This window comes from Acipenser ruthenus, chromosome 48 (genome assembly GCF_902713425.1).
Source record: "Acipenser ruthenus chromosome 48, fAciRut3.2 maternal haplotype, whole genome shotgun sequence".
NCBI classification, from domain to species: domain Eukaryota; kingdom Metazoa; phylum Chordata; class Actinopteri; order Acipenseriformes; family Acipenseridae; genus Acipenser; species Acipenser ruthenus.
In genome coordinates, this window is record NC_081236.1 from 3,401,659 (window position 1) to 3,426,227 (window position 24,569).

The 24,569-nt window shown below is 42.1% G+C and overlaps 1 protein-coding gene across 1 annotated transcript in view; it reads left to right on the plus strand.

Moving 5' to 3' along the window:
• The window catches only part of LOC117407892 (uncharacterized), a 150,059-nt gene that overhangs the window by 83,046 nt on the left and 42,444 nt on the right, over window positions 1–24,569 (plus strand). The window contains exons 9-15 of the mRNA XM_059014495.1: window positions 11,712–11,975; window positions 14,255–14,378; window positions 14,929–15,094; window positions 16,809–16,986; window positions 23,410–23,556; window positions 24,036–24,299; window positions 24,417–24,540. Coding sequence (XP_058870478.1) covers window positions 11,712–11,975; window positions 14,255–14,378; window positions 14,929–15,094; window positions 16,809–16,986; window positions 23,410–23,556; window positions 24,036–24,299; window positions 24,417–24,540 — 1,267 coding nt within the window. The remainder of the gene's footprint in view (window positions 1–11,711; window positions 11,976–14,254; window positions 14,379–14,928; window positions 15,095–16,808; window positions 16,987–23,409; window positions 23,557–24,035; window positions 24,300–24,416; window positions 24,541–24,569) is intronic.

The following is a 24,569-nucleotide window of genomic DNA, read 5'->3' on the forward strand; positions in this document are numbered from 1 at the left end:
AATGGTCCAATCATTCCACCTTACTGGGAATCCATACTCTTTCTGGTGTATGTCATTAATAAATATTTGCTGAATCTAAACACATTCCATTTGAAACAATCAATCAATCAATCAATCGTTATTTTGTATAGCGCCTGTCATAGTGGACCACCATCACAAAGCACTTTACAAGATGCAGTAACAACAAGAAATCCATAATACTTTAAATACAGAGAAATGCATAATACATGATATACAGTAAAAAAAAAAAAGCATAATACATTATACAGTGGAAAGTGCATAATACATGATAGTAGCAGCAACACTGCAGCTACTAGCAGATATCAGACTTAAAGAGCATGGAAAGCAAGAGAGAACAAGTGGGTCTTGAGAGTTGATTTAAAGCGAGCAACGGTGGGAGAGAGTTCCAAAGAGTCGGAGCCATGAAGCTAAACGAGTGTTCTCCAAGGGTGGTGCACTTTTGTTTGGGGATAACAAGCAGGCCAGAGTCAGAGGACCTCAGCTTGCGGGCAGGGACATAGTGGGTCAATAGGTTGAGGAGGTACTCGGGACCTGTGTGATGAAGGGCATTGTAGGTGAGCAGGAGAGTTTTGAAAATAATCCACAACCAGGATTCGAACTTGTGTTTTTGTCATTTAAGAGAAATTGGTTGTCTGTTTCCAGTTTAAGTTTGCAAAAAATAAATAATATGATGTATAATTAACTTCAGCATTTGCTTTACATTTTACTTCAAACCTTCCCATACAGAAATATATATATTTTCAATGACTTTTTTAAACATGCCTTATTACAGGATTTATATTTCTAATGTATTTTTTTACGTAAACATATACTGAGTAACTTATAGTCATAATATATAGATTACATATAAATAACAGAATCAAGTGCTACTTACAATGACGTACCAATTGTATAGACTAATGTTATATTTACAATGTATTTTCAATGTATTTACACACTGGTGTCATGTATGTACTATACTATATACGAACAAATATATACCATTACTGACATTATTTCATATCTTTCAGAGGCACAAACAAGGTATAAGGGAGTTGTAACTATTATGGTCTACCTGCTAAACAGTGAAACATGGTTTTCCTTTATCAGAATAATAAAATATATCGAGAGAAATGGTAGTTCCTCACGCCAAGGTACAGCGAAGTGCGAGAACTGCCAGTGACTATCTATACCGCCCCTATAGTTTACGTGTTTTCAAGGTATTGGCGCAGCAAAAGTAAATCAGCACCATTCCACATTTAATTTGTAGTTCCCAACACTCTAACGTGAAATGTAGAAAAAAAAAGTAAATACCTGTGATAAAGTAAGAGAAATAAGTCACCAAAGGTAAAAATGTAATTCACATGTTTAATTTCACATGTTAATGTGTTCACATGTGAATTTTCACACAAGCTTTTGGGGCTTTCTTGTGTGACTGTTCACATGCAGTCATTCACATGTTGTTCTTTTAAATGTGTTCACATGTGAATTTTCACACAAATATAAGCATTACACATATACTTACCAGGCACACATTGACAGACACACTAGTGCCTGATTCAGGTAGTTGTGATCAGTATTATTAAAGTATTAAAACAAATGATTAATTAGGCAAATTATAGTTTAATTGAGTGTTCAATTAAGTAATTGAGAGCTCAGTTGGAACAAAAACCAGCAGTACTTGTGGGTCGCCAGGACTGGGGTTGAAAACCACTGCTCTATAGGATTAAGTGGGTACAGATAATGGATGGATGGATGGATCTTGCCTTTTCTTTTTAAGAACCCTTTCATCCTGCAACTTTTGGGCCAAGCAGGCTTTGATGGCTGAATCCTCCACGTGAGGAAATTTGGCCCTTACATGCTCTGCAAAATAACACATTTAATATTTAGTGCATGTCAACATCACAATGTCAAAAATAAATTAATACATAAAAATAATAAAGTAATAAATAACTTGTTCCATTGTTCTGTTATACAGTCAGTACTGTTTCACTTTTACTTCTATAATGCACAAAGGTAATATATGCTGCTGCATTTCCATACTAAGACTGATTAGCATATGCACTGAGCAAGTGGACTTTTCTACTACTCTGGCAGCACAAATGGCATGTTCTTTCCGTCTTATCACAATATGATTTAAAAATAAACAGGTATGTTTAAAAAAAAAAAGTATTAATTTTTGCTCGAGTACCCGCGGATAATTGAAGGAGCGGATTAGAGTGGGGCAGATAAACGGGGTTCAACTGTTTCATAATATACATTGATACTTTAACAATTTTACTTATGATTTGTAGTATTTTACTGCAGAAAATTGAGTAATGTTTACCTGATATGCACCATAGAGGTTGCATTTTAATTTACTTTGTGATTCCCCCTCAGGAATTACTAGTACATCTTAAATTTAGCACTCTATATCTTTTTTTTTTTTTTTTTTTTTTACAACATTTCATTAACTAGAACATAGTAACTATCATTTGATTGAATAAATAAGTGTTCAATATACTTAAATAAGTAGTTTCACAAACAATACCCTTGTTCCTCTTTAAGTAATAAGTGTAATTATAATTATAAAACCCGCCACCGCACCGTGATAATGGGGCACAGGCAGACACACTGTGCAAGTTTCACATTTCTAGGAGCCCCACTGCCTGGAATGCACAGGAGACACCAAATAATACAGCCATAGACTAAGATATTGTCAGCTGTCTAATTTGGTATCCCCTGTGTTTCTCACTGTCAATACCAATCTTGTTTGTGTACTGTATATACAATAAATATATAAACAAATACGGTATATGTGAACAATAACGTTATATGTAATACATTATGCTTTTTTAATATGACGACTCGTGTTTATTCCAGACATAACAGCACAAGCCACAGAGCAACAACATTCGTGAAAACTTTCGAAATCATTTATTTTCAACGCTCAAGTTTTGAAATCCAAAAAATCTATATAAAAATAGGCTGCTTTGAAATCGGCACATCGTTTATAAACAGGTAGGTCGCGTAGTTAATACATTAAACATTAATTATTTAAAGATTGTTTTAGCTGCACATGTCAAAGATGTTTTTAATGAAAACAAACTATAACTGATTATACACATTACAAATAAATCATGCCGTCATGTCGAAAAAGTAAATGATTGCAAAATGCAGACGACAACTGATGCGCGTGCACATCAGTTATATTTTACCTCAGACACGAGCAAAAGAAAAATAAGACGTGCCGTGGGACGATCTCATTCTACGCATGCGCAATGCGCCAGGGGATGCAGGTTTCTGAGGAGGTACTGAATTGGGTATATCAGGTGTTACGACGAATTCAGTGCACAACTGTCACACACACAAGTAAACCAATAACAGAAACGTTGAACTTGAAAGGAGATTATAATTATTTTTTATTTGCCATCTGAATGCATACTCAACAACTTTTGTCACTCTGCTGTGCATTTGCTCTCAATAAACAAGGGGGGCACCATTTCCTCCAGGGGCACAGTTTTTTGTAGTCACTGCAATATTTGGTGTCCCCTCTGTAAATCAAGCAGGAGCTTGCCAAAAAATACCAAACTTATACTGTTAGTGTGTCTCTCTCTCTCACCTGCATGATAATAGGTTTGTGTCACTCTGCTGTGCATGTACATGCATGTGTGTGATATATTTAAAAAGTTAATTTATTTTCAAGTTATATATCCATCCCAAAAGAAGACTATTTTCTTGGGAGAGTCCAAAGAAAAAGTGAGGAAGTGCCTTGAGACAACAAGGTGAATCTTTCATTTTGCCATGAATGACATTGCTATTTTGAGACACTTTCGCAATCTATAATAATAATATAGAGTTCCCAAACAGAATAATACAAATGTATGTTTTGTCAATGTTACATTTGGAGCATCACAAAAGTATATATAGTCTGCATGTAAAAGCATTTTCATAGACTTAATATTAACATAATACTACTAAAATTGTACAGGTGTATAATATGACAAGGTGTGGTATTGCAAGGTAAGTATGGAAGGGCAGGGTTGGTATGGTTGGGGAGAGTTTAAATGCTAGAAAATAATAATAAAAAAATAACTTTTAGATCTTATTGCAGGGTGTGTTAGGGGTGGTAGTTAAGGCATGTTAGGGTAGAAATGGTGGGTTTATGTGTAAGTTATGGTAGGTATAAAGTTCATAATTTTGAAATTGAACATTGAAATGTTGGTAGGCACTTCCAACAGTATGAGATTTTGATAATAACACAAGTTATAATAGCAATAGCAAACCTTGGTATTGTGTGTCCAGGAACTTTGTTTACCCAAAAAGAGTGAATTTTTTGTGTGACCTTTTTGTTTGTTTTTGCCAAAAGGAAAAAAAAAGATAGAATTAAAGACATTATCCAGAAGACTTTTCCTATTTCTTACATGCAGAATAATAAATTAACAAATACTAATCGTGTCCTCAGGGCCTTCATGACAACAAAAGGGTGCCAAGTGTCAAGATGGTCTTGTGAAACCGTCTCCCACCCAATACAGTCAGACAGCACATCGTGTTGTGTTTTTGTTTGTAAGGTCTGCATACAGTACAGCTACTATATCAGTGTTTCAAAGATTATTTAAATACAGCCACACTGGGTGACATTAAAGGGTTTCTTGAAGTAATATAAAATAAACTATCCACATAATTTGTACCAGTTTATGATTAAAAAAATAAATAAAAAACAACCTTCTAAAGGAATCAGGTATATAGGGTAATAGTACAGTATGAGAACGTTAATACTGATGGCGCTGATGATGCATTTGTAATATTCTATGCTCTTTTTACAGCACAGATTAATTTGGGGCCTGGTTCATGAAGTTAGGTTTAGCTCAGATCCTCACAATTGACAATACTGTAATAGTTCAGTGAGCTTACGAAGTCTAGCCAGGTTTATTGCATTAAAATTGATCACTTAATTGTACTTTCTGGGTACAATTAAGATTCAAACATACAGATTCAAAAAGGCAGGAGCCTATGTCAATTCCGTCAGACATCCCACCTATCAATCCACCAGAATACCAAATGGAGGACTGTGCACCTAAGTGGAAAGAAATAGAGCAAGCTGTGAAAAAAGCAAGGGCTTCATCATCTCCAGGGCCTAATGGAGTTCCGTACAGAGTGTACAAGAGTGCTTCAGGAGTTCTACGAATTCTGTGGAAATTGATGAAAGTGGCATGGGAAAAACAGGTTGTACCAAGAGCATGGCGCCGAGCAGGTGGAGTCTTTATACCTAAAGAAAAAGATTCTACAAGTATCAGTCAGTTTCGTCCCATTTCCCTACTAAACGTAGAAGGCAAGATTTTCTTCAGCATTATTGCTCAGAGATTGTCAGCTTACCTATTAAAGAACTGCTTCATTGACACTTCAATACAAAAAGCAGGCATTCCAGGTTTCCCAGGTTGCTTAGAACACATCAATGTGATCTGGCAACAAATTCAATCAGCTAAAAAGGAGAGGAAGGAGCTCCATGTGACATTCCTGGATTTGGCTAATGCATATGGTTCAGTGCCACATGAACTACTTTGGGCAGCATTTGATTTTTTCAGTGTACCGATGACAATAACAAATTTAGTGAAAGCCTATTTTGGAGATTTGCAATTCAGTTTTTCAACTTCAGAATTCAGCACTACATGGCAATGCCTAGAGGTTGGAATAATGGCAGGATGCACCATTTCTCCACTGGCTTTTACCATGGCAATGGAAGTAATCATTAGGGCATCAAAATGGGTAGTAGGAGGAGAGCGCTTGGCTTCTGGAATGCGACTACCACCAATTCGAGCATACATGGATGACATGACAACTATGACTACAACGGTGGCTTGCACTAATCGATTATTAGGCAAATTAACCAATAACATTGAATGGGCACGAATGCAATTCAAGCCCACTAAATCAAGGAGCATCTCTATAATTAAAGGCAAAGTAGTAGATAAAACATTCTTCATTAATGGTGAGGCAATACCAACAGTGTCTGAGAAGCCAGTGAAGAGTCTTGGGAGATGGTACGACGGGGATCTAAAGGACACAGTTCGTGTGGGAGAAGTTAGACAACAAGCAGTGGAAGGGTTGAAGAGCATAGACAGCTGCGCTCTACCAGGTAAATTAAAACTCTGGTGCTTTCAGTTTGGTCTACTGCCGAGGTTGCTATGGCCACTGACTGTGTACGAGGTTTCTTTGACAACAGTAGAGAAGCTGGAAGCTTTAATCAGTTCATACATCAGGAAATGGTTGGGAGTTCCACGCTGCCTCAGCAGAGTGGGACTTTATGGTAAAGGAATACTGCAGCTACCAGTCTCTGCTCTAACCGAGGAGTTTAAGTGCGCCAAGGTCAGACTGGAAATGACATTAGTAGAGTCACGCGATAAATGCGTAAGGGAGGCAGCACCTGTGTTGAAAACTGGAAGAAAGTGGGCGGCAAAGAAAGCTGTGGAAGATGCAAAGGCTGCCCTTCGATTTGGTGATATCATGGGGCAAGTTCAGCATGGAAGAGGGGGTCTTGGTTTCAGTTCAACTCCTCCTACATGGCACAAGGCAGCCCCAGCTCAAAGGAGGAAGCTGGTAGTCAACGAGGTGCAAAAGCAGGAGGAGAGGATGAGGTGTATAAAGGCCATTTCCCAGGCCAAGCAGGGAGAATGGATGAGATGGGAGAGTGTGGAACAACGCAAGATTGGCTGGCAAGACCTATGGTCAATGGAACAGAGCAGGATCAGTTTCCTCATCAGGTCAACATATGATGTTCTCCCATCACCACAGAACCTAAACCTCTGGGTAGGAGAGGATCCCTCATGTCCTTTGTGTTCATCACCTGCAACATTAAGGCACATTTTGACAGGATGTAAGGTGGCTCTTAGCCAAGGACGGTTTACTTGGCGCCATGACCAGGTGCTGCGATGTTTGGCCTTAGCATTGGAAGACAAGCGTAACATGACCAATAAGTTGCCACCTGTTCCATCAAAACATTACACACAAAAGACAACATTCCTCCGCCCAGGAGAGCAACCACCAAGAAAAGGTGTTAAAACCAATCCTCGCCCAGGACAACTGGAAGCTGCTAGAGACTGGAGAATGCTGGCAGATGTTGGTCAACGGCTTATTTTTCCACCTGAGATTGCCACCACTAACCTTCGACCAGATATTGTCTTGTGGTCTGGATCGGCACGCCTTGTTCACCTGGTAGAGTTAACAGTGCCATGGGAGGATGCTGTAGATGAGGCGTATGAGAGGAAGAAACTGCGGTATGCTCAACTAGCCACTGAAGCGGAACAGCGAGGATGGAGAGTTCGGGTTTACCCAGTGGAAGTGGGTTGTCGAGGATTTGTGGCACACTCTACAACCCGGTTTCTCAGAGACGTCGGGTTCAGTGGCAAAGAGTTGTGTCGCACAGTGAAGAACTTATCTGAAGCAGCAGAGAGGAGCAGCAATTGGCTGTGGTTGAGACGGAAAGATTCTGGCTGGGGACAGGTAAGTAAGCTGGGCTGAGTTGAGTGGGGGACGGAGGGGGGTGATGCTGGGACGCCAGAATCACCGTCGAGCCCTCTTGAGGTGTCGTGGGCTAGTCGACGAAACACTGAGGATGGAAGGTGCCCACTTGAAAACCCCAGAGATGTACCCTACTTAGCTCAATCCAGACGGTTGTCATGCTGATGCGCTGGGGAGGCCGCACTTTGGTTGATCCCCGGAGCCAGCATTGCAGCCGATGTGTGTGCTGATGCGCCAGGGAGGCAAAATAAGCTGATCCCTGGAGCCAGCATTACACTTCAGCCATTAACACCAGACAGAAGGATATCTACATCATCATATGGAAGGAAACGTAAATGGATGGAGACACATATGGATCACACTAGTTTACTGTAAAGCTACGTCTTAGTTGGTGCTTATCTTGGCGAGAGCCGAGTTCAAATCAGCATGAAGTTTTAACATCTACTCTCGTGTAATGGAAATCACGAGAGCAGGACTCTCTGGGGGATGCAGTGTCACAAGATGAATGGGTAATTTAGTAGTGAACACTTTAGTTGTATTTTTTAACTTTTTCAACTGCAACTCCAAACATCTTCTAATCAAAATTATATATAAATAAATAGAAGTAGATGTTTTCTAAAAGTTTATGCAAACGAAATGTCCATGGTTTCCATACTTCGTAAATATTTCCTGATTAAACTCTCTACACTGCATTCGTTTTTCTACACCCTCTCCTTTCCTTTGTATTTTTCAGATTGCATGTGATGGCTGCAGCAGGTGGTTCCTCCACACGTGTTGGACAGCCATCAACTAATGTCAGCATTTTTTGTGCAGCATGCACAATGTGAGGACACACAAATGCTTCATTTCCACTGCAGGCGCAACTGGATCAGCCGCGCTAGAGCCGTGCCCACGCCAGTAAAATTACTGTTAAAATTCTATTACTCCAATGATTCTTCTTTCAAATCCTACTAAATACTGGGACAAAATAGATGCTTAGGTTTTTAGATTTCTATGGGGGGTGAAAATAAAAAAGCGAGGAGAGTTTTTGTTGCAATCCTTTTTGTTATGTTTTAAGTTTGCCATTTTTTGGAAAGATCCTGCTTAATTTAGAGAGGGCACCAAATATTCCAGTGACTTTAAAAAACTGTGCCCCTGGAAAAAATGGTGCCCCTTGTTTATTGAGAGCAAATGCACAGCAGTGACACAAACCTATTTAGTATGCAGGTGAGAGAGAGAGACACTAACAGTATAAGTTTGGCAGTTTTTGGAAAGCTCCTGCTTGATTTACAGAGGGGACACCAAATATTCCAGGGCGACTGTAAAAAATGGTGCCCCCTTGTTTATTGAGAGCAAATGCACAGCAGAGTGACAAAAGTTGTTGAGTATGCATTCAGATGGCAAATTATTATTATTATTATTATTTATTTCTTAGCAGACGCCCTTATCCAGGGCGACTTACAATCGTAAGCAAATACATTTCAAGTGTTACAATACAAGTAATACAATAAGAGCAAGAAATACAATAACTTTTGTTCAAGTGTGACAAACCACAATTCAATAATACAGCAGATAATAGTGATAGTTACATCAGGATATGATTAAATAGTGATAAGAGCAAAAATAAAAATAAAAAATAATTATAATCTCCTTTCAAGTTCAACGTTTCTGTTACTGGTTTATCTGTGTGTGTGTGTGTGTGTGACAGTTGTTAAAATCTATCAGGAATTAAATTACTTACAAATAAATAAGCAAATAAACATTTAGAAGATTGTACTGCATTTAACTGAATTATAAAATAACGGGATTAATTTACACGTGGTAGATTACTTGTGTAGTAATAATAATAAATAAATATAAACGAGAGTGTTTCAATTTGTTTATTGTGGTCTGTGAAACATACTGGCACAGTTCGTCACAAGACTTCATTTAATTACCGTTGCGTTTTGTTGTTGTTGTTTTTCTTATTAATTTTCTTAGCAGACGCCCTTACTCAGGGCGACTTACAGTTGTCACAAAATATACATATTTCACAATAAAGAGCAGATCAAATATACAATAACTTCAGAGCAACTTTAACTAAAATATATACATGTACAGTTCGATAATCACAATATAGTAAGAGTGAATACAATACTTCCGTCCTAATAAGAGTAAGTAACGAGCTCATTTATACACATTTGAAGAAACACAATATATAGTTGTTGTTGTTAGTGTATTTAAACAATCTATTCTGGATGTAGAATCGCTGAAATCACAACCTTCCACAAACATCTTCCGTCCAGAAGCTATAAACTCGCTCCCGTTTGCAGCAGACCGCACGTCCACGTTGCAGCAGACGCTGCTCTACAGTCTAGTGGATTGCAATGACAAATTACGCGCTTTGCGTCGTGAGCGAGGAATCACACGCTACAGTGGTTGTGTTTTGCTGCGCTTCCTGTATTGGTGTCTGTTTAAACAGATGATAGCGGCAGTCGGTACAGTGGTTTTGTTTTGCTGCACTTCCTGTATTGGTGTCTATTTTGTTTTTCTCCTATTTCAACTCTGCTTCTTGGTGTTTTCATAGCGGAACGCATTACTCAACTCGCATGTGAAACAGACGCGTTCTACAAGAAGATGACGTCGAGTGGAACAAGTAAGCAAAAACAACTTCCTTTAGATTAGGATCTCACGGTGGTGGAGCGGCATACAGACAGCCTGCTAATACTTATTAGGACACCAGTGTCAGTCAGACAAGCATGACATTAAGTCTCCGATACGCTGTAAATTCAGAACTAGAGCCATGAGTAACACTGTTTACACCTGAAAAATGTACCCTGAGATTCTGATACTCCCAATAGCTTGTGGTAAACTATGCCCAGTCCAAATGATTGTCAATATATTGATGCATAGGGAATGTCTTCCTGTGTGTTTAATATAATGTGTAGTTCCCGCCATGGCCACGAGAGGGCGATGGAATTGCAACACAAGCACAGTGTTAAAGGCATGAAATCAGATACCAGGGTGGAGGATAAGCATTGTTAATCCGGTCCTGCATAGATGTATTTAAGAAGTGAATTCTGATTCAAACATTCAAAATCCTAAAAGGTATAGACAATGTCAACCCGGGGGACTTTGACTTGAAAAACGAAAAAAGGACCAGGGGTCATAAATAGAGATTAGATAAAGGGGCATTCAGAACAGAAAATAGGAGGCACTTTTTTACACAGAGAATTGTGAGGGTCTGGAACCAACTCCCCAGTGATGTTGTTGAAGCTGACACCCTGGGATCCTTCAAGAAGCTGCTTGATGAGATTCTGGGATGAATAAGCTACTAACAACCAAACGAGCAAGATGGGCTGAATGGCCTCCTCTCGTTTGTAAACTTTCTTATGTTCTTATGTTCTTATGTGTAGCATGTCTCTGTGTAAGGGATGTGTCTCTTTGGTGAGGGGACTGCAAAGCTGAATTGCTTACAGGCAGGGTACCTGGAGGTTTTATTGCACCCCCCCCCCCCCCCCCCCCCACACACACACACACAGCAGCTGCACAAATTACAAAAAAATGTTGTTTTTTTTTAACAAATAATTATAAAAGAGTTGATGCTTAACTGTGATTTGTAATGTTTCAGGTCTCAGTACAACAGAGGAGAGAGATGTCACAACGCAGAAGGCCTGCTGTCTGATTGGCTTGCTGGTGGAAAAGGGGCATGCTGCTTGTGGGAAATTCATCTCCAAACTTGCAGAGAGGGACCTCAATCTCTACAGGACTCTTAGGCTTCTTCATGACAGTGAGAAACTCACTTATTATCCCCACTGCACTCTGTATGCTGATCCCCAGCAGGATATAGTGGAAGTGCCTGTACATACATCACAGTCTGCCACACCTCAGTTTTACAGAAGTGCTTATCACAAGTTATTGAGGGTGTCAGAATCTGTGGCTATAAGGAAATGCCATCCATACGTAAGGCACATATCAAACTTACATTTTTACATACAGTCTGTCTAGAGAACAGCTATCCAATTGTGTTGAAACTTGGTTAGGATATTCTTTAGGGAATGTCATCACCCGTTACACAAGTGACCCCCCAAAACCCCTCATTTCTGACAAATCCATCAGCAAATTTTAAAACCGGAGGGTATATAGAGGCATCTGTGCACCTGTATCTACTTTGTCATGATATCTCTAATCTTGTATTTATAACTGGCGGTGGATGAATATCACTGACATGATTGTTCTGATTTGTAACGTTTCAGGTTGGAGACTGTATCGTATGATTCCCAAGTTCATTAAGAGTGCTGCAGTGCTCGAGGGGCTGCTGAAGGACATGCAGGAGAGGAAGCAGCTAAGTGATGGAGAGGTGGAAGAAGTGATGAAACAGGAAAGCATACAGGACAGGACCTCCCACCTGACAAGCATGGTGATGAGGAAAGGGGATGCCTTCAGAGAGAACCTCCTCTCCAAACTCGGAGAGAGGAACCCCGAATTCTACAGTGCATATTACCCTGATTTGGACCCAGGTGAGACCCTCACTCATTATACACTACAAATCATGTCCTTGTTCACAAAGTTTTACTTCAGGACTGTTTTTACCAGGGAGTCAAACCGAACCCAAACCGTGAACCGTGAACTGGTTCGATCGCTTTATTTTCTCAAAACCAGAGAAAAAGTAAAAGTAATTAATGTTTTTTTTTTTATTAAAACATCTAAGGCTTATTTGGAAGTACTTTGATGTCTTGTTCAGTCATTTTAAGTTAAATGGCTTGTTTCACGGGGTTTGGGGGGTATCTGAGCTGATCACGAGAAATATCAGTTGGAGTGAGAGTTTACAAAGAACCCTCCGCAGCTCAAGAGGTAGGGAAAAAAATGTGTCTTTTAGTAAATGTTTTTTTTTTTAATCAGTATATGTTTTGTGTCTTGTCTGTGATCATCTTTTATTTATGATGCTAATAATTATTTTGCCATGTATTTGTGTTTGCGGGATATATCTTTATAGGGCAGCAGTGTGGAGTAGTGGTTAGGGCTCTGGACTCTTGACCGGAGGGTTGTGGGTTCAATCCCAGATGAGGGACACTGCTGCTGTACCCTTGAGCAAGGTACTTTACCTAGATTGCTCCAGTAACAACCCAACTGTATAAATGGATACTTGTATGTAAAAATAATGTGATATCTTGTAACTATTGTAAGTCGCCCTGGATAAGGGCGTCTGCTAAGAAAGAAATAATAATAATAATAATAATAATAATAATAATAATAATAATAATAATAATTTATATTATAAAATCTGAATGCCATGAATTGTTGTTTAATACGTTATAATAACAGACTTTTTATTAATAGGTCAATATTAATTTTGTATTATTTGTAATTATGTAAAGTGTTTGATATACTTAAAAGTTCTAATTGCTTTGATGATAATCTGGCTGCTTTGAATTCTTGTGCAAGGAGTTTTCATGAAACCAAATCAAAACTCACATAAATCGTACATTACAAACAACAACAAAAAAAACTTTTCGTTATAATCACATTATAATCTGTTGAAATAGTATCAAAACTATTATTTTTTAAGTTAGTTTCTATGAACGGATGTGCAGAAATGTTTTGTGTAGCTAAGAAGAGCGGATGCATGCAAAAAAATCAAACTATAGTAATAATAATAATATAATAATTTCTTTCTTAGCAGACGCCCTTATCCAGGGCGACTTACAAGATATCACATTATTTTTACATACAATTACCCATTTATACAGTTGGTTTTTTTTTTTTTTTTTACTGGAGCAATCTAGGTAAAGTACCTTGCTCAAGGGTACAGCAGCAGTGTCCCCACCGGGGATTGAACCCATGACCCTCTGGTCAAGAGTCCAGAGCCCTAACCACTACTCCACACTGCTGCCCTAAATAGAAAACATTTGAAAACGTACAGACTTTAACCAAAAGAAAGATTTTCTTACTACCTTCGAAGCATGTAATTTAGGTTTAGTTGTGATTGATTACTCGTTGCTTCAATAACAGAGTGTTGCCAAGCTAGGGGGCGGGAGTCGTTGCACTTTTGGGAATGCAATTGGCTCGCCCATTAATGGGCAGCTAAACCAATGAATGAGATTGCGGAGGCAGAACTTTTTTCCTCCCACGAACTACCAATCACCTTTTTACTAAGATATACATTTTATGTTTTTATTTAATTATTTTATCATTTATTAATTATTTATTTAATAGTATAATTACAATATTTTCAGACATTATTTAGTCATAATCAATACATAATTTGGAATTTTGTTATAATATTTCAGTATTTATTTTAAATTGTTCTATAGAAGTAACTTACTCACTTTTATTCATGTTTATTGAAAAAAGTCATTGTGCTTTCGGGAATGCAATTGGCACGCCCACTAATGGGCAGTTAAACCAATGAATGAGATTGCAGAGGCTGTTCCATCAACTCAAGTTACATTTGAAAGGGCTTTTTCTAGTCTCTAGTTTGTGCTGTCACCACAAAGAACAAACATGGCAGGAGGTCCTGGAGGACGTTATGATGATCTGTTGCATCGGAATTCTCATGGAATAAGTGTGATTTTTCTTTCCTTAGTTATGATTATTGTTTTGTAAAAAGTTAAGAGTTAACTCTTTACTTTTTACAAAAGAATGAACATATTTATGTGAACCGGTTCGAAGCAGGGTTTTCAGAACCGGAGAGCTACTAAGCGGAACAGACATTGACCTGATGCGATTTGACTCCCTGGTTTTAACTGTAATAAGAAACCTTGTAGATGTGTTAATGTGATTTGTGATGCTGTTTCAGTTGACAGGCTAATACAGGTGCAATCCCAGTTTGTTGAGAGTGTGAGTGATGCCGTGATGGAGGAGCTGCTGAAGGATATGCTGGAGATGAAGGTGCTGAGCGATGAGGATGTGGAGGAAGTGAGGTAGGCTCAGCTTCCTATTCCATTGTAATGTCTGGATCCCAGTATCTGTACCATCTGTAAGTAAAGTAAGCATTGCTTAGGGATGCAGCAGCTCAAAAGGGAGCAGGGTTCAGGAAAAAAGCACATTTTGTGCTCTTTTTTTATTAATTTTAACATGTAGTCAATTACAGGACAGCAGCATGCATGTAAGTAAGGCTATTGGACACAAGCATCTTACTAAGGAGAGGTTGAAAATGTCTTTGATTTTGGTGGTTACCTATTTCTGTTTTCCACACCACACAAATACCGTTTTATTTTTGCTAATGCCCTTTTAAGAAGCATATTTTAATGTGTTGCATGTTATACACACAGTGCGTATTATTTAAAGGGAGTCAGTATTCAGTGTTTTTTCCTACTGGAAGAATAGTAGTTTGGTCAACACTGGAATACACTGTAGTTACAATGAACATATGCATAACTGATTGATTTCTGTATATATATGAAGGCAGCTGGATCGACAGATAGATTCTTATCTTTAGCTCTTCCACATTTCTTTATTATTCTGTTTTAGGGATGCTCCCCAGAATACCGGGCTCCAGTCCTGGTTGGTGGAGCAGATCAACAGTGGGCGGTACCCTGGTCTGAGCTGGACCAATGAGGCACTAAAACAGTTTCGAATCCCATGGAAACATGACGACCGGAAGGAATTGACACCTGAGGACACAATGATATTCAAGGTGGGTGTCAGATTCGCACATACTTTCTTTCTTTATGTATGTGGTCTAAGCACACTCTTAAACTCAGGGGAGACGTTCAGGAGGACATAAAGATGTTTCGGACGCCACAACTGTGGTGTGCTTGCTTGCTTTGTACTAAACTGTGGGGGTCTTTCCTCTCTCAGACCCAACAAACTCCCTCCTAATATCTCATTTTCCAAAATACAATGTGACACCTGGTCTTTGCCACCCAACTGGTAATAAACTTTCCCAACCTCATATTCACTGGATTAAGGGTTTTCCACAATCCCTAACCCTTTGAGACCAGATCCATTCTAAATCGACTACCCCTGCACAGTACTAGCCCTATTAAAAAGCATTGCACTCCATTGAATCAAGAGGTCTTGATATCAGAGTCAGTGATTGTAGCTGATGTTTCTGGTGATCTGTACGCTGTAGTGCTTCCACATAAGGAAGCGCAGTCTGAGACACCAGAATGAAATCCTGGGACCTGCTTCGAAGTCACAAGAAAAAAGAAAATAGATCAAAAACAAAGTTATATTAGAAACCAATAAATAAATAAAAACACACCAAGAATCAATAGTCACACTACCAAATACAAAAGAAAGTGTGGACATAACCTTGTGTACTGTGATTATTAACAGGAACAACCCTTAGGCTAATCTAGGGTATTGCCACAGGCAGCTATTCCAAATGCTGGACTGCCATTATCCTTATGTTGCTGAACACATCTAGACACTCTCACACAAGAAATCAGCACTGTTATACCTGTTTTAGAGAAATGAGAAATACAGTCAAATTGTATTGTGTAACATTGACGTAGTTGTAAGTTGAGATCTTTCAGTCCTTGACCCCTGCTTAGGGTTTTTCCACCCCAAGTGCTAGAGTTTTTTCTTGAATCTTGAATAAAAAAAAAGATTAGTCAAACACAGCGTGCCCAAGCACTGAGTTACTACAGCATATGCCAGGGTACAACAGAGACAGCATACAGTAATCAATAGTGATCGATCAGTTCTGAAAATAACTATTGAAAGTAAGATTATGTTTGCTAGAAATATGTCCTTATATCCCCTAAATGTTGTATCCATCAAAAGTTGCGCCAATCAAAGCACTATAAAAAATATAATACAGACCTTTTTGTTTGCTTGTTTGACTTCTGCTTCCGACATTGAATAACACGGAGAAATCGTATACAGGGCAGTTTACACGTAAATCATGCACTTTTTAAATGACGATACACCATTCACATATTTTGAGAGTTTAAACCCTTCTATACTCTGCAAAAAAAATGATCGAATGCCCACAGCCGGTGCTACAGTGAGGTTATTTTTAGGACGTACACCGTGCGCCCCCTAGCACAGAAGGGGTTAATATAGGGTACTGTGATTTACAGGGCCAAACATTAAGCTAATCTAGGGTATTGCCACAGGCAGCTATTCCAAATACTGGACTGCCATTGTGTTGCTGATTCATTGTGTCACTCTCACACAAGGAATCAGCACTTACCTCTTTATAGAGAAATACATAGTCAAATTGTATTGTGTACCTGTATTGTGATTTTTTAATCTTTAATATAGTTCACTGTGAAACGGAGCATGAACATTGATGTGGAGGACTACATCCTCATGCCAGACGCTGGTCAATTCAGCCCCAAGTCACTGTGAACCATTAAATCCTTTGTTGGATGTTGGATGTCTGTTCACTTTATATCTAGGGCTGGGCAGTGGCGACAGGTTGTTACAGGGAGGGTATTGACCAGCCCGATCCTGCTTACTGGAGGAGGCATTTCCAGCGCGCTGTGGATAAAGACGAGTGCCTGGTGTTGCGTGCTGATCACAGTCGAGATCCAGTCGACCCACACAAGATATACCGGAGTGAGGACATATTAGCAGGTAAACCATCGAGTTTAGGTGTCCTGCCGCCTTTATTTAAAATATTGTTCCCTTTCAATTCGAAGATGACCGCCAATTTGAATAATTTTGGGATATGCCTGCTTGTCAGGTATTCACTGAGCATTTTATATCAAAGCTGCCGATTGGCCCCTCCGCAGAATGACGTCCTTTGTCCCGACTCACAGAGGTAATAAATAGTCATTGCGCAGAGAACGGAGTCTCTTTTGTCTTTCACAGACAGGTAGGTAAAGTGGTGAGTATTACTCTATCCCTTTCTTCAAGTTGTGATTGACTCTTTAGAGCTCCTTCTCCGAGTTTCTGTGATTTGAATTGCTGGATGTAGGCTTGCCATTTCCCAGGAATCAGAATCTTGGCAACTGAAGGCTGAGCTACACATACGCAACTGCGTTTTGTTTAAAAAAACAAAACAAAAACAAAAAAAAAAACTTTTCTTCATTAGCCTACATCGCTCGGCGATTGTAGCCTGCTTCTAACCTCTGCAGCTGGCTGCACGTTCTTCCTGTTTTTTCATCTCCTCTTTGCAGCTGTAAAAAAAAAAAAAGATAAGGAAGACACAACCCTCCAGCAAGTCCTGTTGACTCGAGGGCTTTGGGTTGACTCAGTATGCCCACTCGGTGTGCGTGGCTTAGCGCCCCTACAGGCCGCTGATTTACTATAACTAAATAATACCGCTCGCTTACTCCATTAAGCCTTGGCCTTTGTGGTGAGCAGACCACGCGCATCACCACTCACCCATATAGGTGTGTTAGTGTGTAAAAAAAATAAAAATAAAAAAGAGGGGAACAGGTGTGTTTTCTTTCTTTCTTCTGTCTCTCTCCTTTTCTCCAGGTTTGTGACTACCACGATGCAGGCTACGTGCTGCACCGGTTGCAAGCAGCCCAGACACAGACACGCAGCCCAATATCTTGGTGCTTTGCCCTCAGTGCTTGGCGCTTAGGTGCCCCCGTGTCTAGGCCTCGGGTTCCTGGTGCCTCAGAGCCTCAATAGCTTCGAGCCCCTCGGCGCCTCGAGAGCTACACGCCTTGGCGCTTCGATGCCTCGAGACCTTTCGAGCCCTGTGCAGCAGCGCTCTTGGTGCCACGCTGCCCCAGAGCCTCGGTACCTCGGTGCGTTCGGTGGCACGCTGTCCCAGAGCCTTGGTACCTCAGCGCTTCGAGCCCCTCGGTGCCTCGAGAACTCCACACCTCGTCGCTTCAACGCCTCGATGTTTTTTTAGCTTCGTCCATAGCCTCAGTGCTTAGACGCCCTCTGCACCTCGAGGACTGTACGCCTCAGCGCTTTGACACTTTGAGTTTCTTCTAGCCATGCGCCCCCAGTACCCTCGAGACCCTCGGGTCCCTGGTGCTCCATAGCCTCGGTACCTCAGTGCTTCAACACCCTCGGTGCCTTGAGGACTCGCTTCCATAGCGCGGCGTTTCGCCAACATACTCAATCCCCTGGAGGTTTTTTTGGTGTCTTGGTGTTATATAGCCTCGCCTGCCATGTCTTATTACCACCTGTATGTGTCCTGCAGGCGGAAATTGCCTCTGCAGGACAAACACACCCTGTGATTGAGCACGCCTCTGCTGCCTTGGCAGACAGGTCACCCTGCTCCTTTTGTGCTGGGTCCAAGGAGAGCACGAGAACTCTGCAGCCAGCCTAAGAGAGCCATCGTCGGTCTTGGGATCCCAGGCCTCCCCTCCCAACCCTCCAAACCCTGCGCAAAGTATTCCTTCTGCGCAGACTTCACAGTGCCATCGCAATCACTCTAGATCTCCTTCGAGGGGCATAAAGAGAGCAAGAAACGCGGACCAGGTGAGGGATATTGCCGAGTTAAAGGGCCAAATGGCCCAGATACTCGAGCAGTTAAGCAGGCAGCAGTTTCACCATGTGTGCAGTCTTGGGCACCTTATTGCAAATATCGGGGTTCCAAGGGCAGGCCCTGGGCAGAAGCCTGGGAAGCTTAGTGGTGGCGCGCAGACAGCTGTGGCTGTCTCAGGCGAGGGTCCCGGATGCGGACAAGTCCGCCTTATTGGACGCGCCTATCTCCCCTGGCCATACTTTTGGACCAACAGTAGAGGAGATACTGCAATGCTCACACACAGAGCGAGAGGTGTCCCGACAGGTGGCAGTGATGCTCCCCTCCCATGCCTCGGCACGGGGAAGGGGGAGGCGATTGCGTCCGGCAGTTACCATGGTAACCAGTTCTATCCTGATCCCTATGGCACCATGGGGTGACATGAGGCACTGCCTCCAGGCCTCCGCACCAAGGAGCCAGCAACAAGCACGAGAGAATGCCGGACGTGGGGCCCCAGTGCACCAGCGCCCAGGGAGACAGTTCCACAAGAACCGCTCCAGGCAGCCTCCAAGGCAACCTCCGCCGCAGCCTCAGTAGCCCCAGCAGGGGTCCTGAAGGCTTACGGCCTCAGACCCACCCGTATGCACAACACCATGTGCACTACTGGCACAATTGCACCTCAGACCCTTGGGTGCTCGCCACCGTACACACCGGCTACACACTGCAATTCCACTCGGGACCTCCTCCCTTTCAAGGGATCACGGTTGAAATGATCCTCTCCAGGTCTTGGCCCTTAAAGAAGAGGTAGAAACTCTACTTCAAAAACAAGCTATCTGTCTTGTAGAACACACCTCTCCAAGGAGAGAGGTTCTACTCGAGGTATTTCTTGGTGCAAAAAAAGGACGACGGACTTCACCTCATTCTAGACCTGAGACACCTCAACAGGTTCTTGAGGAAGAGGAGGTTCCAGATGGTCACACATCGCCACATCCTGCAGTCTGTCAGGCCGGGTGACTGGTTTACAACAGTGGACTTGAAGGACGTGTATTTTCACATTCCTATCTGTCCAGCGCACAGGAAATATCTGTGCTTCGCCTTTCAGGGGAGTGACTTCGAGTTCTCTGTGCTGCTGTTTAGCCTCTCCTTAGCCCCCCCGCACGTTTTCAAAGTGCATGGATGATATCCTAGCTCCCTTGCAGCTGCAAGGGATCACGGTGATGAATTACTTGAACGATTTGTTCCTAGTCCCAGGAAGGAGCAGTGGTCCACACAGCGATTGTGACAGAGCATCTGTTGAAGCTGGGTCTCACCCTCAACAATGCAAAAAGCCAATTAACACATAACAAGTTTATTTGGGTCTCCGGCTGGATTCCCTTACAATGCAAGCCTACCTGTCGGACGACAGGGTAGCTGCCATTCGCAACTGCCTGGCCCTGTTTCAACCAGGGACCACAGTGCAATTAGTGTTGTGCCAGAAACTACTGGGACTGATGGCTGCAGCGTCCTCAGCTATTCAACTGGGGTTACTTCACATGCGTACGCTTCAAGCATGGCTCAATGCCTTTCGGCTACACCCTAAGTGTGACAAACACTGTCGGCTGACAGTGTCTTGTCTGTGCTGGAAAGCGCTACGCTGGTGGAGGCAAGCCCCTCACTTGAGCGAAGGCGTAAAGTGGTGACGACAGACGCATCCAACTCCGGTTGGGGGGCAGTCTGGGTAGACAGAGGAGTCTGCGGATCCTGGTCGGGCCACTGGACGTCCCTGCACATAAATGCGCTAGAGCTGAGAGCAGTCCACCTCGCGCTACAACATTTTCTCCCTGTGCTCCGCAACAAGCATGTCCTTGTTATTATTATTATTATTATTTATTTCTTAGCAGACGCCCTTATCCAGGGCGACTTACAATCGTAAGCAAAAACATTTCAAGCGTTACAATACAAGTAATACAATAAGAGCAAGAAATACAATAACTATTATCAAGTAAAGTACAAGTTTGACAAACCACAATTCAATAATACAGCAGGTAATAGTGATAGTTACATCAGGATATGATTAAATAGTGATAGTTACATCAGGATGTGATTAAATACAAAGTACTACAGGTTAAAAACTTGGCAGATTACAGTATTCTGAAGTACAGGATTAAATGCAGTAAAATAGGGGCTGATAAGAGCAAAATAAAGCACATTTACATGAAGGCATACAACGCTCTTGTGGAAGAAGCCCTACTGTTCTGCACTGTACTCACTACTGCATCAGAGAGCCCTAGGGCTGACAGACGGTCCCGTTCAGGGGCCAGACCCACAGCTAAAGTCCTCCCAGTTCTGGGTGCCAGAGGGTGCCTTTAACCTAGCTGAGGAGATTAATGTGCAGTGGGATCTCCCAGAGTTGCAGCAGCTGGCAAAGGTTCCAAAACCAGTTCGCACAGACAATGTGTCAGTGGTTGCGTACGTGAACCACCATGGAGGGCTTCGGTCCCCGGGGTACATCGCATAGCCTTTTGGCTACTGATCTGGGCACAAAGGCACCTACTTTCCCCCCAGGCTGTACATCAACTTGGAGTGGTGAACTGGGTGGCAGACCTCCTCTCCAGGGTGGGTCCTCACCTGTCAGAATGGCGACTGCACCCTCAGGTGGTGCAGCGCATTTGGGAACGCTTCTGGGAAGCCCAGGTCGACCTGTTTGCCACTGCAGAGATGACCCATTGCCCCCTATGGTTCTCCCACCGCAGCTGCGGAGGTCCACTAGGCGTCGATGCCCTATCGCACAAATGGCCCAAAGTGGTTTATACATTTTCCCGCCTATACCGGTGCTCCCTGCCTTCCTCGAAGGTCAGGAGAGAGGAAGCGACAGTTCTCCTGGTGGCCCACAGATGGCCAAGGAGAACCTGGTTTTGGAACCTTTGCCAGCTGCTGCAACTCTGGGAGATCCCACTGCACATTAATCTCCTCAGCTAGGTTAAAGGCACCCTCTGGCACCCAGAACTGGGAGGACTTTAGCTGTGGGTCTGGCCCCTGAACGGGACCGTCTGTCAGCCCTAGGGCTCTCTGATGCAGTAGTGAGTACAGTGCAGAACAGTAGGGCTTCTTCCACAAGAGCGTTGTATGCCTATAAGTGGAAATATGTTCAAAACTGGTGCATGGCCAGAGGCCATGATCCCTTTTATTGCCCTATAGCAGTTATTTTATAGTTTCTACGTTGATACGACTCAGTATCCCCAGTATCCCCTGGTGCTCATATTCTGGTGACCCGTTTTCTAAAGGGTGCTCGGCAGTTACAACCTCCTATAAATGACGTCCTCCCCGAAAGGATTCTAGACTTGGTACTGGAGGCTCTCACGAAGGCCCTGTTTTGAGCTCATAGATACCATAGAGCTGAAATATCTCTATGAGGAGAGCCTTTCTATTGGCTATCACCTCAGATAGGAGATTGAATTCCCTCTGCCCAGTTCGGGCATTGAGATGCTATGTGAATAGAACAAGAGTCAGTCTGACTAGCTCTTTGTTTGTCATGGTGAACGGACCTGAGGTCAAGCCCTCTCTAAGCAGCAACTGTCCCATTGGATTGTGGACGCGGTTTTTGACTGCGTATACTAATGCCGGCCTACCCCCACCTGGACTCAACTAGAGGTGTGGCTATGTCATGGGCTTTCTTTAGAGGTGCCTCATTGACCGATATATGTAATGCGGCTAGCTGGATTGCCCTGCATACGTTTACCAGGTTCTACCGACTTAATGTCGTAGATCCCTCTATGCATTTAATAGGCACTAGGGTCCTTGAGGTTGCACGCTCACACCACCAACACTAGATGGTGGTAGCGAGATGTCCCTCAGATGCAGTCCGCTCATTCTCCCTCACGACGGCTCTAGTATAAACTTTTCCAAAAGTACTCAAATTGGCGGTCATCTTCGAATTGAAAGAAAACGATAAGTTACGGATGTAACCCCGGTTTCCTGAAAGAGAAGATGACCACCAACCTTCTGAGGTCGCATCACAAGAATTTGCGGGTTCAATGCAAAAGAAACTCAGAGTAATGACTATTTATTACCTTGGTGAGGCGGGACTGAGGACGTCACTCCGTGGAGGGGCCTATATAATGATCAGCGAATACCTGACAAGCAGGCATATCCCAAAAGTATTTAAATTGGCAGTCATCTTCTCTTTCAGGGAACTGATCCTGCTTTGTGTGTAACATGAAAGGAGAGCAAAGACATTATGCCAGCTATAAACTTGGTCCCTCTTAGTTATGTCCTCATGTGACCATTCCTCAGTTCCTCAAAAGAAGGAAAAGGGGTTAGATTTAGTTTGGAAATAATAAGCAGTGCAATCAGTCATTAGATTTGGCACCAGATAAATAAGCAGATTGAATCTATTCAAATGTTTCCATTTAAAAAAGGTGGATAAAGGAGAGCTGCAGCTTGTCACTGAACCTGCTGTATATTAAAAGATCCAGGATGAAGTCATTCTGAAGTCATTCTTGAATTTCTCCTTCAGAAAAAATAGTTATTGGGACCGGGGCTCTTACATAACTAACATAAATTTCGATTGGAATTAAAATACCTTTTATAATTAATTGATTCATGCTTTTTAAAATCATCTTTAACTATTACTTGTCATATTTCAGATAAGAGAGCGAAAGTAAAACTGGAAAAAACTCACTGTCTGATCAGCTTGCTGGTGGAAAAGGGGCGTACTGCTTCTGGGAAATTCATCTTCAGACTCGCAGAGAGGGACCTCAATCTCTACAGGAGTCTTAGGCTTCATCTTGACAGTGAGAACCTCACTTATTATCCTCACTGCACTGGGTATGCTGATCCCCAGCAAGATATAGTGGAAGTGCCTGTACATACATCACAGTCTGTCACCCCTCAGAGTTTTACAGAAGCGCTTGTCACAAGTTATTGAGGGTGTCAGAATCTGTGGATGTAAGGAAATGCCATCCATACGTAATTCACATTTCAAACTTACATTTTTACATACAGTCTTTGTAGAGAACAGCTTTTCCAATTGTGATGAAACTTGGTTAGGATATTCTTTAGGGAATGTCATCACCCGTTACACATGTGACCCTCCAAAATCCCCTAATTTCTGTCACATCCCTCAGCAAATATTAAACCAGAGGTTATATAGAGGCATTTGTGCGCCTGTATCTACTTTCTCATGATAGCTCTTTCTCATTAATCTTGTATTTATAACTGTGGCGGAGGATGAATGTCACTGACATGATTGTTCTGATTTGTAATGTTTCAGGTAGGATTCTGTGTCGTATGATTCCGGAGTTTATTAAGAGTGCTGCAGTGCTTGAGGGCCTGCTGAAGGACATGCAGGAGATGAAGCTGCTGAGTGATGGAGAGGTGGAGGAAGTGAAGAAACAGGCCAGCACACAGGACAGGATCTCCCACCTGACAAGCATGGTGATGAGGAAGGGGGATGCCATCAGAGAGAACCTCCTCTTCAAACTCACAGAGAGGAACCCCAAATTCTACAATACACATGGGCCTGATTTGGACCCAGGTGAGATCCTCGCTCATTATGCACTGCAAATCATGTCCTTGTTCTCAAAGTTTTATTTCAGGACTGTTTTATCTGTAATAAGAAAAGTTGTTAATGTGATTTGTCATGCTGTTTCAGTTAACAGGCTAATGCAGGTGCAATCCCAGTTTGTTGAGAGAGTGAGTGATGCCGTGATGGAGGGGCTGCTGATGGACATGCTGGAAATGAAGGTGTTGAGTGATGAGGATGTGGAGGAAATGAGGTAGGCTCAGCTTCCTATTCCATTGTAAT